This window comes from Lemur catta, chromosome 13 (genome assembly GCF_020740605.2).
Source record: "Lemur catta isolate mLemCat1 chromosome 13, mLemCat1.pri, whole genome shotgun sequence".
NCBI classification, from domain to species: domain Eukaryota; kingdom Metazoa; phylum Chordata; class Mammalia; order Primates; family Lemuridae; genus Lemur; species Lemur catta.
Genome location: NC_059140.1, coordinates 83,142,208 through 83,158,816, shown reverse-complemented (window position 1 = coordinate 83,158,816; position 16,609 = coordinate 83,142,208). Strand labels below are relative to the sequence as shown.

Here is a 16,609-nt window from a genome sequence, read left to right as displayed (position 1 = left end):
TCTGTCTCAAAAAAAAAAAAATAAAAATAAAGCACACTTTCTGAGTGGTAGGCGGAAGCAGGATTAGCAAAGTTCAGTTTATTACGGGAGATTCGACTGTTAATTCATCTGCACGGGTGTTAAGGGGCATTTATATTCTTCAGGGGTTACTCTGCTAACTTTGCATACGGTTCTCCCCAGGCAGAGACGCTGTCACCATGCAGCAGGGCACTGGCGTGTGCGGCCAGGGGACCCAGCAGTGTCCAACGCGGGGCCTCGCTCTGCTCCCCTCTGCCCCCTGCGGCCCACCCGCATCTCCTAACAGAAAAGGGGCAAGGCACTGCGGAACCAAAGCGGCTGCTACAACGCAAAGGCAGAACGAGTGTGGTCTCTCGGGTCCTGCTGGGCGCCAGGCCACGGGCGTGAGACCGTGGCCTCAAGTCCCCAGAGCCTCTCACCATCCCAAACTGGAAGACCAGGAGGGCGACGTCCTCGCTCCGGAGCTCCAGGGTCACCTGCTGGGAGCTGCAGCTCCCGTTGGCCGAGGTCTCGTTTGGGTTGATGTTGAACACTCGCGTCACCGTCTAAACGAGGAAGCAAGCAGATTGGCACCTCAGGCTCTGGGTCCTCCACATTCTTGAAAACACAAGTAGCTTCAAGGCCACATTCATTTTAGCCAAAACCAGAAGGAAAATAAGAGTTTATACTAGTAAAGACTTCCACATTCCAGAAATAACTTTTCCCGCTCCTTCCGAGTGATGCTTTCGGGATGGCGCATCCCTGGGTGGAGGTGCGGCCCCCACACCCTGCCCTCCCCCAGCAGCCGCGCTCCTGCACCGTTAGGGGGAAACACTGTTTCAGAGAAAAGTAAAACACAGCGTCTGAGGATAAACATTGAGGGAAACTTGAGTCCTATCGGGGCGAGCAGACTTCTCTGTATGGTGCCAGCTACACAGCTCGGGCTCTGTGGGCCCGGCCGCAGTCTCTCCACACCCCACGGCGTCCGCGCCAGAGGAAGCAGGTGTGGGCAATGTCAGCGGGGGGGACGCTGTGTCCCCGTCACTCACTACCAAGCACTAGCGCTCTGCGAAGCTGAGCTCCCGACAGACCTGTGCTGGCAGCCAAGGCCCCGGGCCTCCCTACCGTGTTGTCCCTCCTCTCGTAGGTGACGTTCAGCTGCAGTCCCATGCTGGCCAGCAGGCAGGTCCCATTGCTGCCGCTCACGTTGTACCTGTGCACCGAGGGGCTCCCGGGCGACGGTGGGGGCCTGGGTGGGGCTGTGGTCGGGGAGGGCACGTCCTGCTTGCAGCGCGTCTCTGCAGGGACAGGGCAGACAGGTCAGAGTCCAGGTTCCTCGTGATCATCAGTAGTGACAGTGACACCCAAAGTCAGGGCCAGAAACATGTCTGGGAACTCACTGGAGACCCCAGCTGACTTCCTCGGCAGCTGCTGTCCCCACCTCTCACGGGCGGCCCTGCCAGTGTGTTTCTAGCACGTGGAACAGAAGCGAGGTCCGGCGGACGCGCACGGCTGGGGGTGGCAGGGCACGCAGAGGACACAGAGCAACTCGAGTCCACCCGCCGGGCCTGGCATCCGGCAGCAAGCGCCACCCACAGCCCCTGCACATGGCGACCAGTGTGCACCCCGCTTTCTCCTTCCTACCCGGGCGAGAGGAGTGAACGGACAGCAAGACCATGCTGTCTGGTCAGCCACACGCCACTTGAAATGGGGACAATTCAAACAATCGTTCCCAGAGTTCTCAGGTGCCAGGCACTGTGCCCCCAGACAGGACAGCCCCCACAGGGGGTCCCAGCAGGGAGTGTGCCGGAGAAATCAGCAGGGGTCCCGGGTAGGGTGGGAGTCGGGTGTGTCCTCGAGGACCCCACATGTGAGCAGAGACCCCGAGTTGCGGGGCAGCCAGCTGTCCCGGGCTTTTGTTTGGGGGGGCTCACGAGGACACAGGCGAGCGGGGAGCAGGTGCAGCCCCGGGACACGCTGAGCACTGTGAACCCACCAAGATGTTTACAGCTGACACTCACAGCCAGAACCAAGGCCGACCGAACCAAACGTAGGACCACAACCAGCATTGTCCTGAGCAGACGCTCACCTTCTGTGGACCAGCATCCTCTCAACCCCAAAATCAGGCTCGCTCTGACCGCCTTGTTTCTGTGGATAATCGGTTCAGAATAACACACAATTTCCACCCGATTCTATCCTTGCCACATCTCTGCTGGGCCGAGTCGTGGAAAGCCAGCCCCGAGCACGCAGCGGGCGAGCCCACGGCAAAGTGTGCTGTTTCCTTCTCACTCAAAGCTAACACGAAGCTTCCACTTTAACTCCTTTCTGGGTGCTAATCCCACCTGCTTATTCCACCTGCCTGCGGGAGGAGCGGAAACCTCGCCACGACTGCACCCCTGGCCTCACAGCTTCCAGGAAGTCCGGCTCCCTCAAGACACTGTCCCCACTGTAAAACCCCTTTCTGGACAGAGCAGCAAGATGGCACGAGGACCTCACGGTAACTGTTCCAGACTCTGAGAAGTGACTGTGACCTTGGGTGACGGTGGCAGGGCAGACACAGCCCTGAAGACGTCCCAGCCCAGGAGGTGCCAACACACCCCTCGCTCACTGCCGTGGGCTGGGTTACAGGCTGACACTGCAGCTGTCCTTTTAAAAATAGCTCCACGATCAATGAGTAAAATGTTACAGAACAGGTGATTAAATGCGCAAAACCAAATCAAAACAGGCCAGTCTTCAAATTCTAGTCAAGACACAACACATGGACAAAGCGTAACTTACACTCATCTGACAATTATTTATAACCTATGATCCATACGACACATTTATTTTCACACTTTGCTTTTGTAAAGTAGGTTAAAAGATGTCACATTAGAGGCCAGGTGTGGTGGCTCACACCTGTCATCCTAGCATTCTGGGAGGCCTTGAGGTGGGAGAATCGCTTGAGGCCAGCCTGGGCAACACAGCAAGACCTTGACTCTACCAAAAATAATTTCTAAATTAGCCGGGCATGGTGCTGAGCACCTGCAGTCCCAGCTACTCAGGAGGCTGAGGCAGGAGGCTCACTTGACCCCAGGATCTTGAGGTTGCTGTGAGCTATTAAGATGCCACTGCACTCTAGCCCAGGGGGGGACAGGGGGCGCCGGGTGAGACCCTGTCTCAAAAAAAGAGTCACACTAGAACAGTAACAGTACTGCCAGATTGGTAGGAGATGAGATTTACCATGACATGTATTTAAAACAGTCTCTGTTTCTAACTTTTAATGGTTAGAGAAATTCTTTGATTCATTCAACAAGAGCCCACATAACCAACCCTAAAGATAAAAACATGAATAAACCCCAATCCTCAGGTGAACCGTTAAACCCACATGCCTGGGCTGGGTTCACCCCAAACCTATCCGCCTGCCAGGGCCAGAGTGAGCTAACTCACCTGGTGCACTCCAGTGCCCAGGCCAAGCACGCTCAGATTATTCTAGTCTCACCACCTGCCCTGCTTTTTTATTTTTTTGAGACAGGGTCTCCCTGTTGTCTGTTGCCAGGGCTGGAGTGCAGTGTCATCATCATAGCTCACAGCAACCTCAAGACCCTGGGGTCGAATGAGCCTCCTGCCTCAGCCTCCTGAGTACTGGGACTACAGCCGCATGGCACCACACGTGGCTGAGTTTTCTGCTTTTCTATAGAGACGGGGTCTCACTCTTGCTCAGGCTGGTCTCAAACTCCTGGTCTCAAGCCATCCCCCGATTTGGCCTCTCAGAGTGCTGGGACTACAGGTGTGAGCCACGGCGCCTGGCCCATCTGCCCTACTTTAAAGATCCTCAGGAGAGAAGACATCTGTGTTCTTCATCAAAAAAGGGCAGGAGAGTCAGTTCGACCTTGGCTGGTGGTTTTGTTGCCTTTTAAAATAAAACCTGTGGGTTCCAGGTTTTCTCAGATATGACGCCCCATCGAAGGGCGAGGGCTCAAGGGCTTTCTGGGGGAGGCCACCGCAGCCCACGCCAACACCCACCTGCAATTCCTCCACAGAAACCTCACCAGGCACGAGAAAAAGGAGGTATTTTACCCCCCCCCCCCAAAATATATATCACTGACTTAACAAACACATTCATTCAACAATTCTCCATTAAGAAACCACAATGAGTACAACAGACTAGGGGATATAAAAATATATTTAACACACCGATCTGGGGTCTTTTTCTTTTCTTTTCTTTTTTGAGACAGAGTCTCACTGTGTTGCCTGGGCTACAGTGCCGTGGCGTCAGCCTCGCTCACAGCAACCTCAAACTCCTAGGCTCAAGCAATCTTTCTGCCTCAGCCTCCCGAGTAGCTGGGACTACAGGAATGTGCCACCATGCCTGGCTAATTTTTTCTATATATTTTTAGTTGTTCAGCTAATTTCTTTCTATTTTAGTAGAGATGGGATCTCACTCTTGCTCAGGCTGGTCTCGAACTCCTGAGCTCAAACCATCCGCCCGCCTCGGCCTCCCAGAGTGCTAGGATTACAGACGTGAGCCACCGCGCCCGGCCTGGGATCTTTTTCTTGAAGCAGCTTTCAAATTAAAGAGACACCAAAACCGTAAGTCACAAAAGTGCCCAGGAAACAAAGGAATGAAATTGGCACAGGATGAAAAAAGAAATGACTTAATTTTAGTAGCCATCAAGTGTTTTTAGGTGATCTATGCTCACAGCAGCACACGTGGTCAGTTATCTCAAATCTCCTCATCTATGTAGGGAAAATACCAGTCTCTTCAGTTGCAAGTAACTTTGCACCAGCACTGTCAGAAACGTACAGAACCCAGCAAGACGCCATCGTGGCCTAGGAGTGGCCTTAGCCCCTAAGCTCTCCCAGGAGCCAGGCTCTTTCTGAGAGTCGACCTTGCGGGCGCTCTGAGCAACTCTGGAATACGAATTTGGATCACTGCATCAGTAATTACGGCGTGCAGAGACCCGAGACGGTAACCTGTTCCTTCCCACCTTCGCTCTGAGGAGCAACCTGCTGGCAGCCACCTGAGATTCTTCTAACTACTGTCCTACCCCACACAGGCCCCGGAGGCCAAGCCCCCAAATGGTGAGCAAAGCAGGAATTCATAAGTTATGTGCAAGGTGAGGACATGGTAGCAAAGGAACCCCAAAGTCCTCCACCAGCTTGGGCGTCAGTTTTTGTTCTATGCTTACTGTTTCTTAGCCACAGAGGCCCGGACCAATGAGGGGTCACTGTAAATGATGCGGCTTTTAAAGGCCTGGGCTCCCCGCTTCCAGTAAAGGGGACATGGACTCCCCGGGCCTGGGCCTCGGCCCCACCCCACCCTCAGCCCCTAGGAGAAGAGGGCTGACACCAACCGACAGGACACCCAGCAGCGAGAGCACTTGGCGTAGCTTCAGGACACGACTCACGTCACTGAGTGCTCTGGTGTCTTTGACAAAGCAGCAAGATTTCCTGTCCAAAGAACACTCAACTCTGCACTGGCAGGTACAACACAAAATCAAACCCCTGATGAGAAGGGACAGTTTGGGACCACAGGGGGCAGGGGTGGAGGCAGGTGGGTTTCGACCCACATCAAGGGAAGGCACTAAGCGACTGTGCCGCTAGCCAACGGCTGGCAGGGCGCAGCTGCACGGCTGCCGTCGACAGAGCCCGTCCACCCGCCCGAGGAGAGGACAGCCCCTCGCCCCTCGTGACTATGCCGTGACGCTGGCTCCGCCGGCAGGGACACAGCCTTATTTTTGGACTTTTTCCACTTGAAATCACACGAGTATTCTCTCCATTTAAAAAGTAATAACGAGGCCGTGTGCGGTGGCTCACGCCTGTAATCCTAGCACTCTGGGAGGACAGGGCGGGAGGATTGTTTGAGCTCAGGAGTTCGAGACCAGCCTGACCAAGAACGAGACCCCGTCTCTACTAAAAATAGAAAGAAATTATATGGACAACTAAAAATACAGAAAAAATTAGCCGGGCATGGTGGCGCATGCCTGTAGTCCCAGCTACACGGGAGGCTGAGGCAGGAGGATTGCTTGAGCCCAGGAGTCTGAGGTTGCTGTGAGTGAGGCTGATGCCACAGCACTCTAGCCCGGGCAACAGCATGAGACTGTCAAAAAAAAAAAAAAAAAAAAAGTAACTAATGCAGGATTGGACAGTGGGGACATGTGGAGGATCGGGGAGCAGGGAATATACGGGATCCACGTAATTTCACTATAAATCTAAAACTGCTCAAAAAATAAACTTTATCATAAGAGAAATCATTAACTGTAAAAACACAGTGAGCCTCCCTAGATCTGTGCCATCTATTTTAGCCCAGAGACCACCCACCAATCTCGGGGTTCTCAGCGGCACTGCTGACCCCCAGCCCTGCCCCCCAGAGCACCCTGCACGTCGGGAGGCAGGAACGCGCCGTGCCAGGACACACAGCCCAGGCCGTGCAGCCAACATGGGACAGGCCACGAGCTGCGACCCGTTCAGGCCTAGCCAGCAGGGAGCCACCAAATGACATCTGTACGAGCTGCTCTCACCGCCCAGACTTTGTGCGTTTGCCTGTCGTCCTCTTTGGATCCAAGAGGGCACTGACACGGCCTGCTAGGCACGTGGACAGTCAGGACTGTGAACACGAATGACTCCGAAGGTTTGCTTCTCTAACTTCTGCTTGCTCAGTTACTCTGCCCAACCGAAGTCACGTGAGCTCTGGCTGAGGAGAGGTTCGGAGCGTGAACACGCCCGGAGCAGCTGCCAGACAGCTGTCCTCAGACGCAGCTGCGCACACAGGCCCAACCGCAGTCTCCCCGTGGCACGCCCTTCCCAACGGAGCAGACGCAACTCCAGGACCCTCTTGTGAACACAGCTGCGCGGCGGGTGAGCCTGCTCCACACCAAGAAAGCTGCTATCGCCACAGTCCCCGGGGGCTCGTGCCGAAGGCTCACCGAGCAGTGCCTGTAACAGACCTCCCGCCAGGAGCTCACGTGCCCCATCGAGTCCCGACGCCCCCAAGCGCACGCGAGGCAGGCTTCCGTCCACCCTAGTCACTAACGCTCTTCCCCTCAGATCACGGGAGGCCAACCTGCTCCAAAGTGACAGTAAATATCTCAGACTTTATGGAGGAACGTGGCCAAGCAGAGGCCCCGACAGCGGAGCACGGAGAAGGCTCAGAGTCCTGAGAGCTGGGCCAGCCCACCCCGAGGCAAATCACACGCCTTCCCGCAAAACGACGACGACTTAGATCTGGACTGGCAGGATTTCGAGAGAGCCTCCTTAACCGGCAGCACAGTGACTTAACACATATTTGCTCTTTACTCTGCCAGACCCTGAGATGAGCACTTTGCATTAATTTCCTTTTTGAATCCTGACAAACTTCTAAGACAATTATTCTTACAAATGAGAGGTTAACTACCTTGCCAAAGACCATGGGACTAGGAGGTAGCTTCCCTGCCTGTCTGGCTCCAGAGCCCACCAGCAGGTTAGCAGGTGTGTCGGGGGTCACGGCCTCCTCAGAAAGGCACCGCTGATCTTCTGCACCCGTCCCGGGGCCTTCCTGAGCTGGGCCACGAAGACTAGGTCTCTGTGACTTTCGTTCGATTAGATCTACCTGGCGTCAACAGAAAAGGTTCCCACTGCTTTCCCTTCTGCCTTTTATGGATAATGATTGTATATATTTATTGCCTGAGCAAGAGCGAGACCCCGTCTCTACTAAAAAATATAGAAAGATTAACTGGACAACTAAAAATATATAGAAAAAATTAGCCGGGCATGGTGGCGCATGCCTGTAGTCCCAGCTACTCGGGAGGCTGAGGCAGGAGGATCGCTTAAGCCCAGGAGTTTGAGGTTGCTGTGAGCGAGGCTGATGCCACGGCACTCACTCTAGCCCGGGCAACAGAGTGAGACTCTGTCTCAAAAACAAGAAGGGGAAGAGAAGAGGGCCCTGGGACACCTGCAGAGCTGTGTCCCTGGCTGAGTGGATGCTCCCTCCCAGCACAGCTCACCAGGACGTAGAGAAACGAGGTCACCTGCAGGCCTGCAGGCCAACCATTAGCACCAGAGGTCAAGGGCCGGCGCTCACCTCCCTTGCTGAAGCTGTTGTTGGAAAGGTAGGCCTGGACGGTGACGTCACGGAGCGTGAGGGTCACGTTGCCCATGTGCACCTGGGAGGCGCTTACACACCGGTATTTCTTGTCTATGTCGGCCTGGATGTCAGTTACAGATTCCACAGTCTTGATTTCTAGATCCCAAGGGAAGGCGGGGAGAAAAAAATCACAATTTTGAACTATTCATAGTACTTAGTTAGAAGTAATTTTAGACAATCCTCCAACCCAACTTCTATCACTTCATGATTGGTCAAGTTTCTGTTCTTACCCTTGGAGCTTGCATTGGGGAAAATGTGTGTGTCTGACAAGTTGTAAACAAAACTCATGCGCTGGACACCATAACGCGTTGCATTTCTTGAGAAGGTGAAGGTCAGCGTGTGTCCTTCCCCAAAAGCAATCCTGAGACTGGGGTCAGAGGTGTTTGCTTTCCCGCAAGAGCTGCTGTTCAGCACTTGTGCACTTGACGGCAGGTCAAAGGGCGCATTCTAGAATAAACACAATTACAACAGAATCCAATTGGAATGCAGGTTATTAAACGGATTCAGAAAGACCAAAGAAAGATTTTCTGTAAGTCTGATATAAACTTATGGCTCAGTTCCATTTCGGGTATCACTGTTTGGGTATTACTTTTTCATTTACAGCAAAACACACAGAGAAAAGGGCTTGTATCATGTGTCAGTAAACAGACTAAAGAGTATTTCAAGTGTAAAGTGTAAGAAAAAGTTGACTTATTCATGTAATTAAAATCTTCTATTAATATACTTTTAATTTGTAACAGAACTAAAACTAAAGTTACCTTGAAAATACAGTGTCTTGACCCTGAAACAATTCACACTGGCTTCAGAGTGAGCTAGTTGTATTTTATGTTTGGGAAAAAGCTATCGTGACTTTTTTACTACAGAAATGTTCGTTTCAACACTGTGTCTGTAAACGTGGCAAGTGTTTACTGCGGAACTGAGTTCGCTACTGCAAGCAAGTGGGAACCACCTGCATGTCCATCAACACGGACCGGGCGGTGAAGCCATATGCTAATGTGGTCCTTGAAAAATGACATGGGAATAGATGAGGTGACAAAGACATGTTCTGCAAAATAATAAAGCACCTAACAGCATGCGGATGATCTCATTTGTGAAACATAATGTCTAACAAAATGATATTTTAAAAATCCAACCACCAAGGTCAAACACAAAAAAAGTTAAGTAGAAATTAAATAAAGAGCACTTGGACCAGTATTTATAATGAGACAGTTTTATAAAACAAAATCTTCCCGATCTTCTATTTCCCAGAGACCAGCACTACGGCACCACGGGGGCCCGGGCGCTGGCACGGGGGCCCGGGCGCTCTCAGGAACCGCGCACCTCCCGGCAGCCCCGGGCCCGCCATGCCCCCGGAGTGGCAGTATGAAAATCAGTGCTGTCAACAGGGATGTAAGGAAAAATGGTAGTTTCAGCAGAAAATTGAAAATAAAATTTGATTCAGGGCTATATTTAAAAGAGTAAATATTAAATAGAATGAATATATGAAATGTCTATTAAGAGCTCATTAACAAGGGAAGAAATATAATAAATACATGCTACTTATTCATTAGAAATCTAGGAAATAGATCCTGTAGCATATCCTGCAGAAACACAAAGTCATTTTAACTACTAATGATCACTTTTTTTTTTTTTGAGACAGAGTCTCACTCTGTTGCCTGGGCTAGAGTGCCGTGGCGTCAGCCTAGCTCACAGCAACCTCAAACTCCTGGGTTCAAACGATCCTTCTGCCCCAGCCTCCCAAGTAGCTGGGACTACAGGCGTGTGCTACCATGCCGGCTAATTTTTTTCTATATACATTTTTAGTTGTCCAGCTAATTTCTTTCTATTTTTGTTTTAGTAGAGATGGGGTCTCACTCTTGCTCAGGCTGGTCTCGAACTCCTGAGCTCAAATGATCCGCCCGCCTCGGCCTCCCAGAGTGCTAGGATTACAGGCGTGAGCCACTGTGCCCAGCCGCTAATGAACATTTTAATCAAACTAGCACTGCATATCAAACAACCGTTTATATACACATTTCTTCAAGTATATAATTTGTCTAAAGTAAAGCCAGCATATCAGGCTGGGCACAGTGGCTCACACCTGTAATCTCAGCACTCTGGGAGGCTGAAGCAGGAGATCAGTTGAGGTCAGGAGTTTGAGACCAGCCTGAGCAAGAGCAAGACCTCGTCTCTACTAAAAAAACAGAAAGAAATTATCTGGATAACTAAAAATATACAGAAAAAATTAGCCGGGCATGGTGGCTCATGCCTGTAGTCCCAGGTACTTGGGAGGCTGAGGCAGGAGGATCGCTTAAGCCCAGGAGTTTGAGGTTGCTGTGAGCTAGGCTGACGCCACGGCACTCACTCTAGCCTGGGCAACAGAGTGAGACTCTGTCTCAGAAAAAAAAAAAAAAAAAAGGCAAGGATAAGTCAGCTCAGCAAAGAGCTATACGCAGAGAGCTGTTCATGCGGCATGAAAAAAAACGTAAGAAAACATACCAACCACCAGCAGTGAGTGGCTTAATGAGCTCCGGCTGGTTAACAGAAGGAAGTATTGCACTATGATTATAAAAGACATTCATGAAGAAAACTAGAAAACACACACGATAGTGAAAAGCAGAACACAAAACGGTTTGTACGCTGTGACTGCAGTTGCTGTACACACAACAGCACAGCCTCTGGTGCCCCCAGAAGGAATACACACACGTGAAAAGAACCACATTACGCTGGGATCATCTCTCCAAGATTTACCTGAAACGTTAAAATCGTCTTCGCACACAGTGATTCCTACCTTAGAACCACTCTGAGTATCGTAGCCCACCAAGAAGGCAGCGGAGAAGTCAGCCATTATACAAGCCGTGCCATTGCCATTTTTCACCTCAAACACTGCCGATGCACCGTGCAGGAGGCCTGCCAATGCCAGGAAAAACAGAGAACATCAAATACTTATAGAAAATATGCTGGGTACTTCCATTTTCTACAGCAGCAATAATGGAATTTATTAGAAGATTCCACTGTGTTTCTTAAACCACTGAAGAATAGACAAGTGGATAACACAGGCTGGTTCACCTGAGATTCTGTCCCTCCTGGATACTCTTTTGAAATCGTGACCTCTAAGCCCATCTGGTCATTTTGCCAGCCTGGTCCGTAGCTATTTAGTGCTCTGTCTCGGAATCTTTATTGGGAAGGGACATGTCAGGTGCTGGGACCAGCCTAGGCACAGGATGCTCCACGACTCTCAGAGCATCTCTGGAAGACGCAGTGAGCCTTGAATGCACACCTCACCCTAAATATTGGCCTTCGGCAGAAACCCGCGGGACAGCTGGCAATGTCTGCCACTGTGGACCTCAACGGCTATTTAAAGTTTGATCAGTTTTTCCTTCTTGTGGACTAGTGGTACAGCAAGAAAAGCCATGGACTCGCAGATCTGAGCTCTCTGCCCAGTTTCAGAAAGGCCCTCAGAGCACATCGCCCCACCTGTCTAGGCACACCCTGGAGCAAAGGGACAGGCCAGAAGCGCTGTGGGTCTTCCAGCTCGAGAGTGGTGACTGCTGAGTATTTCCCCTCTGGCTTCTTCATAGTCCACTGCCCCGATCAAAATGTGCAGCAGCAAAGGTAATGTCATCAGTATGGTAAAGAACTTGGTAATTTTACAAAGTGCATGTTTTAGCGCATAGTTCTTTTACAGACTGGCAAAAATAGGCGAGCCACTGCTGTGTAGTGGCCATCCAGACATGACATGCAGTGACACGTCTCTGCTGCAAGCCATGCACACCCTTCCAGTGAGCACCTGCCCCCCGGATCTGATCTGCCACCGTGGGTGAGCCCGCCCTCGCGATGACGCTCACACCCCTGCACTCTGCTCTCCCACTCTAGGTGCAAACAGGACTCGGGCACGCGGAGGGCAGCACGCCGCTTTCCCTCTGAAATCCTACTCCCGGGAAAGCAAACGACGCCAATGAACCCAATTCATTTTATCCTTCAGGCTTTCACAAAATAACATCTGTGGAGCAACTACTAATCAAGCCTAGAGCAAAGCGTGGAACCAGAAATCCCACCTGTCTTCCCTTATGCCTGTGGTAAAGGAAATACCAAAACCTACACCGACGAAGAAAAGCTGCTACACGAGAATGAAACAAACCACGTCATACCCCGAAGTTATCATGTTTTGCTCTTTTCAACCCACAGCCTGAAACACATGGGCAATATCATACTAAAAGCATTTCCGATAAATATTACATTAAAAAACCTAGAAGATTCCACAGCTTAAGTTTGACCTAGTAAAGGTTTTTAAAAACAGACAAAGCAGCCTCACTCCTGCCTGGGCAGCACGGGGCAGCGGACGAGAGCCTCGGCCGAGACGCAGCGGCGTGGAAGAGCTGGTGGCGTGGGAGCCGGAGGGACCAGGACGCAGACTCGAGCCCAGTGTGGACGTGGGCGCTGCCTGCCCCGGCCCAGGCTTGCTCAGGAGGGTCGCACGGCTCATGTCCACATGGGCACGGCAGGACGCCCACATGGGAACACACACTAAGGTGCCCTTTTATAAAAGTTTCCCAAATCATTAAAAAACCTTTTTACTGACCCAAAGCACTTTAGGAAGTACTAATATTTCACACGCAGTCCCGTTTTAATCATACAATTTTTGTATTCAGTAACCAAGCCGAGGGTCTGAGCCTCCGCAGGACAGAGGCATTTACTAAAACAAACTTAACTCTCAGCTGCACTGGGGCCTGAAGCTGTTCTGGAAAGGCCCAGAAACTGTGAATTACTAAAATATGGAACTTATCCCTGGAAGCCAATTTTGGTTAAGAGAAAAACATCTACAAGAGCATTAGAACATAGAACTGAAAAAGAAACATATGTATGCCAATGGTCACAAGTTTTTTTTAAAATTCCACAACAGTGGCAATTGGTTTGCCAAAAAAAAAAAAAAAAAAAAAAAACTTCTCAAATCAGATAAAACGTTTCTGGTAATTTGACAGCTGTCACAGCCCAAAACAACAGCTGCTGGTGGCACCACTGAACACCAGCTCCCTGGCCGACTGGCAGCTGCTCTCTCTGGCAGTGCTTCACGCAGACACGGATGTGCCGTTCCTCGCAGGGTCACGTAAGGGAGCAACCTGGGCTTGTTCCTCCAGATACTCCCACTTGTTGGAATTCTCTTCTCTGAAACCAGTGCCGCTGGGGGACGCACACATGCTTCTGAGTCACAGACCTCAGTTCCGGTGGCTCCTTCGCCACTCCCTGGCCGCTCACCCTGGGGCTGACAGCAACAGTACACACAGGAAACCAGACTGCTGACACCTCGGGGCTGCCGGAGCATCAGAGGAGCCAACGCACGCCACCGATGCCAGGGTCAATGGTAGCTGTTTTTAACATTCTACTCTGTATTTATCAAGTTCATCATTTAATCCTCAGTAACTGATACACAGTATCAAAAAAATATTTAACAGGCATTATACTGCATCTAGTTTGTGCAAGCAATGCTCTAAGCACTTTGCAGTTAATTTAACTACCATGACAACCTCACAGACACTGCTGTGATTCTGAGCTACCCCTCTCGGCCAAGGTCACCGGCTAGTGAGTGGTGCAGAAGCAGACCTAGACCTGGGTCTTCTGACGGAGCCAGTCCAGGGGCCGGCTGCAGGGCACGTGCCATGTCTGAGCCATGCAGCACTTGGTAAGTAAGAGAGTCTGCTTCTAACTAGGAAACACTTTTTCTTTTTTTCTTAAAATATACTAAAAACACCCCCCCCAAAAAAGGAAACACTTGCTTTTGACATTAAAGAGATTACCATCTGAAGAGAAAGGAGTTTTCTTGCCTGACATCTCTTCACTAATTATAAAAAAAAAATGAAGGAGTTAGTAAATTTTAAAAATTAACTTTTGGCCAGGTGTGATGGCTCACGACTGCAATCCTAGCGCTTTGGGAGGCCCAGAGTTCAAGACCAGCCAGAGCAGGAGCAAGACCCCCATCTCTACAAAAAATAAAAAAGTTAGCCGGGCATGGTGACGAGAGCCTGTAGTCCCAGCTACTTGGGAGGCTGAGGCAGGAGGATTGCTTGAGCCCAGGAGTTTGAGGCTGCACTGAGCTATGATGACACCACTGTACTCTAGCCCAGGCGACAGAGCAAGACCTTGTCTCAATTAACCAATCAATCTTAATTTTCATAAGAAACCACATCCTAGCTTTTTATCTTGGCTTGATTCTTTTAAGTCTAGTATTTTTCTTCTTAACCAGTGATGCACAACCATATATGAAGGTTTAAAAGAGAGAGAGAGAGAAAAAAAAAAAAGAAGACTAAGCTTCCATCCCAGGCACTGAATCACAACCTCTAGAGGCAGGGTACAAGTATGCTTATCTCTAAAAGGCAGATCAGTGCGTATGTTTGGTGAAGAACCATTGCTTTAAAATTGAACATTTCTTCATACATGTGCTGAGCACTCACTACGTGTCACTTAAGCAAAACCACCGCAGAGCCGCTGAGCTGACTGTTCCGCGCATGTGCAGTAAGGCCCTGCGGGTACAGAGAAGGGAGGCTCACGCCGTGGGGGCGGGGTGTGTGTTTAACTTAGGATAAATTCAAAGTTATGAGGCCACAAAAATATTTTGAGCCCAAATCTAGTAAAGACTTTGGTCTTCCACCTGTGTACGTGACAGACTCCCACACTCAAGGGTGACAATGAGTATAAAACTTACCGAACTTCTAAGCACCAGTTCCTCGTTGGGAAAGGGGAAGGGGTCCTCCAGTTGACACCAATGGTTTAAAGGGTCACATTACACAATCACACACAACACTCTGAACTATTTCAATATGGAAAAATTACGGGTTTTTCTCATTTTTAAAGTGAGTTTTAAAAACATAAAGCAACATATAAAAGTTACAAGGCTTCTGAGCATTTTTCTAACAAGGAACAATGCCGTCGTTCTGACATGACAAAACCTGTTTCAGCGACTCCTCTCATAACTAATTACACCGAGTGGAGCTGGGTGGCTCACGCCTGTAACAGCAGCGCTAAGGCAGGCTGAGGGGGAAGGATTGCTTGAGGCCAGAGTTCAAGGCCAGCCTGGGCAAGAAAATGAGAACCTGTCTCTACATAAATGTTTTTAAAAGCAAAATTAAATAATTAATTGCACCTGCCTTGAAGGATCACAAGACCTGAGCAAGGCTTCAGGTTTACAACTGGAATAAGTTCACCTACGTGACTGTTTATGCAGTTCAAAGACTTTACACAAGCAAAGCAAAAAAAGTGAGACCAAAATGCACTCCATCACAATAACCAAATTTCAGAGTTGGGTGGGACTTCCGAAATACTTAAAGAATCCCGGCAGGTACGTCGAGGAGCGCGTGTCTCTATTCTACTCACGTGAACTCCCACCGGCTGTATCCCACATCTTTCAGATACTGGCACTTAAATCTGCCCGTGGTTTGGGGGGTGACAGGGACAAGGAATGTCCCAGGTTTCCCAAGGGCCTCCAGGCTGACTTAGAATAAACCACCGAGTGGATACCCGTTCGAGAGACAGCTCGTATTCCTCTCTCCTAAGGGAGTAAGTGACAACCAAATCCCTGCAGCGATGAACATGGAGCCGCGCGGGTTCTGCCGCCCAGCGCCGCGGGGGCCTCGCCGGGCTCACGGCGCCCTCCAGGGCTCTTCGCTAGACATGAACGTTGCCGTCCTGCGTCTAAAGCCCAGTTTCATCTCATTTCATCCGCCACGGAACCTCGTAAAATCTCAAAGAAAACTTTAAGTCGTTTAAACACACATGGGGCTCAGTACCAAACTCGCACGCGCCTCCGCCCGCACTGAAGGGGAAGCCCCGCGCCGCCCTCCGATTTCTTCTGGGCAATACCGCGTCGGGAAGAGCTCGGTCACCCGCCCAGGGGGACAGGGAGCCCACCCAAGTCCCCGCCGTCTCCGGCTGCGTCACCCAGCAACCAAATGCCCGGACCACAGCCGTCCAGAAACCCCCACACCGCCGGGCAGCCCCTCAACTTCCCGCCCCAGGAGAAACGAGTCCAGGGACTAAGAGCAAATGCCAGAGCCGAAAGGAACCGGGTCCGCGGACGAGACCCCTGGTCCCGCTGGGCCGCTGGACTCGACCCCCGGGGACCTGCCCGCGGCTCTGCCCCGACCACACGCCCCAGGGCAGGCCCGGCCGCTCCCGCAGCCAGGCGGGTGCGGGGCGACCCCCGGGAGGCCGCCCCTGGCAGCCCCGGCCCGGTCCCCGAGTCCCCAACCCCGACCCCTGACCCTGTAACCCCCGGCAGCCCCCAGTCCCCGGCCCCTGACCCGGTAGCCTCCGGCAGCCCCGGCCCGGTCCCCGGCCCCGACCCCTGGCCCTGTAGCCCCCGGCAGCCCCGGCCCGGTCCCCGAGTCCCCGGCCCCGACCCCTGGCCCTGTAGCCCCCGGCCCTGTAGCCCCCGGCCCGGCCCCGGCCCCTCACCGAGCAGCAGCAGGAGCAGCGGCCGCCGGGCGCCGCCGGGGACCGCCATGGCGCGAGGCGGCCGAGGCCGGTGCGGGGACGGGCGGG

General features: G+C 51.6%; 1 protein-coding gene across 1 annotated transcript in view; it reads right to left on the bottom strand.

Moving 5' to 3' along the window:
- Positions 1-16,609, bottom strand: part of LAMP1 (lysosomal associated membrane protein 1) — an 18,904-nt gene extending 2,295 nt beyond the window's left edge. Inside the window, exons 1-6 of the mRNA XM_045566688.1 lie at positions 16,523-16,609; positions 10,866-10,984; positions 8,329-8,545; positions 8,036-8,194; positions 1,123-1,295; positions 438-563 (exon numbers count right to left, since the gene is read on the bottom strand). Coding sequence (XP_045422644.1) covers positions 438-563; positions 1,123-1,295; positions 8,036-8,194; positions 8,329-8,545; positions 10,866-10,984; positions 16,523-16,571 — 843 coding nt within the window. The 5' untranslated portion in view covers positions 16,572-16,609. The remainder of the gene's footprint in view (positions 1-437; positions 564-1,122; positions 1,296-8,035; positions 8,195-8,328; positions 8,546-10,865; positions 10,985-16,522) is intronic.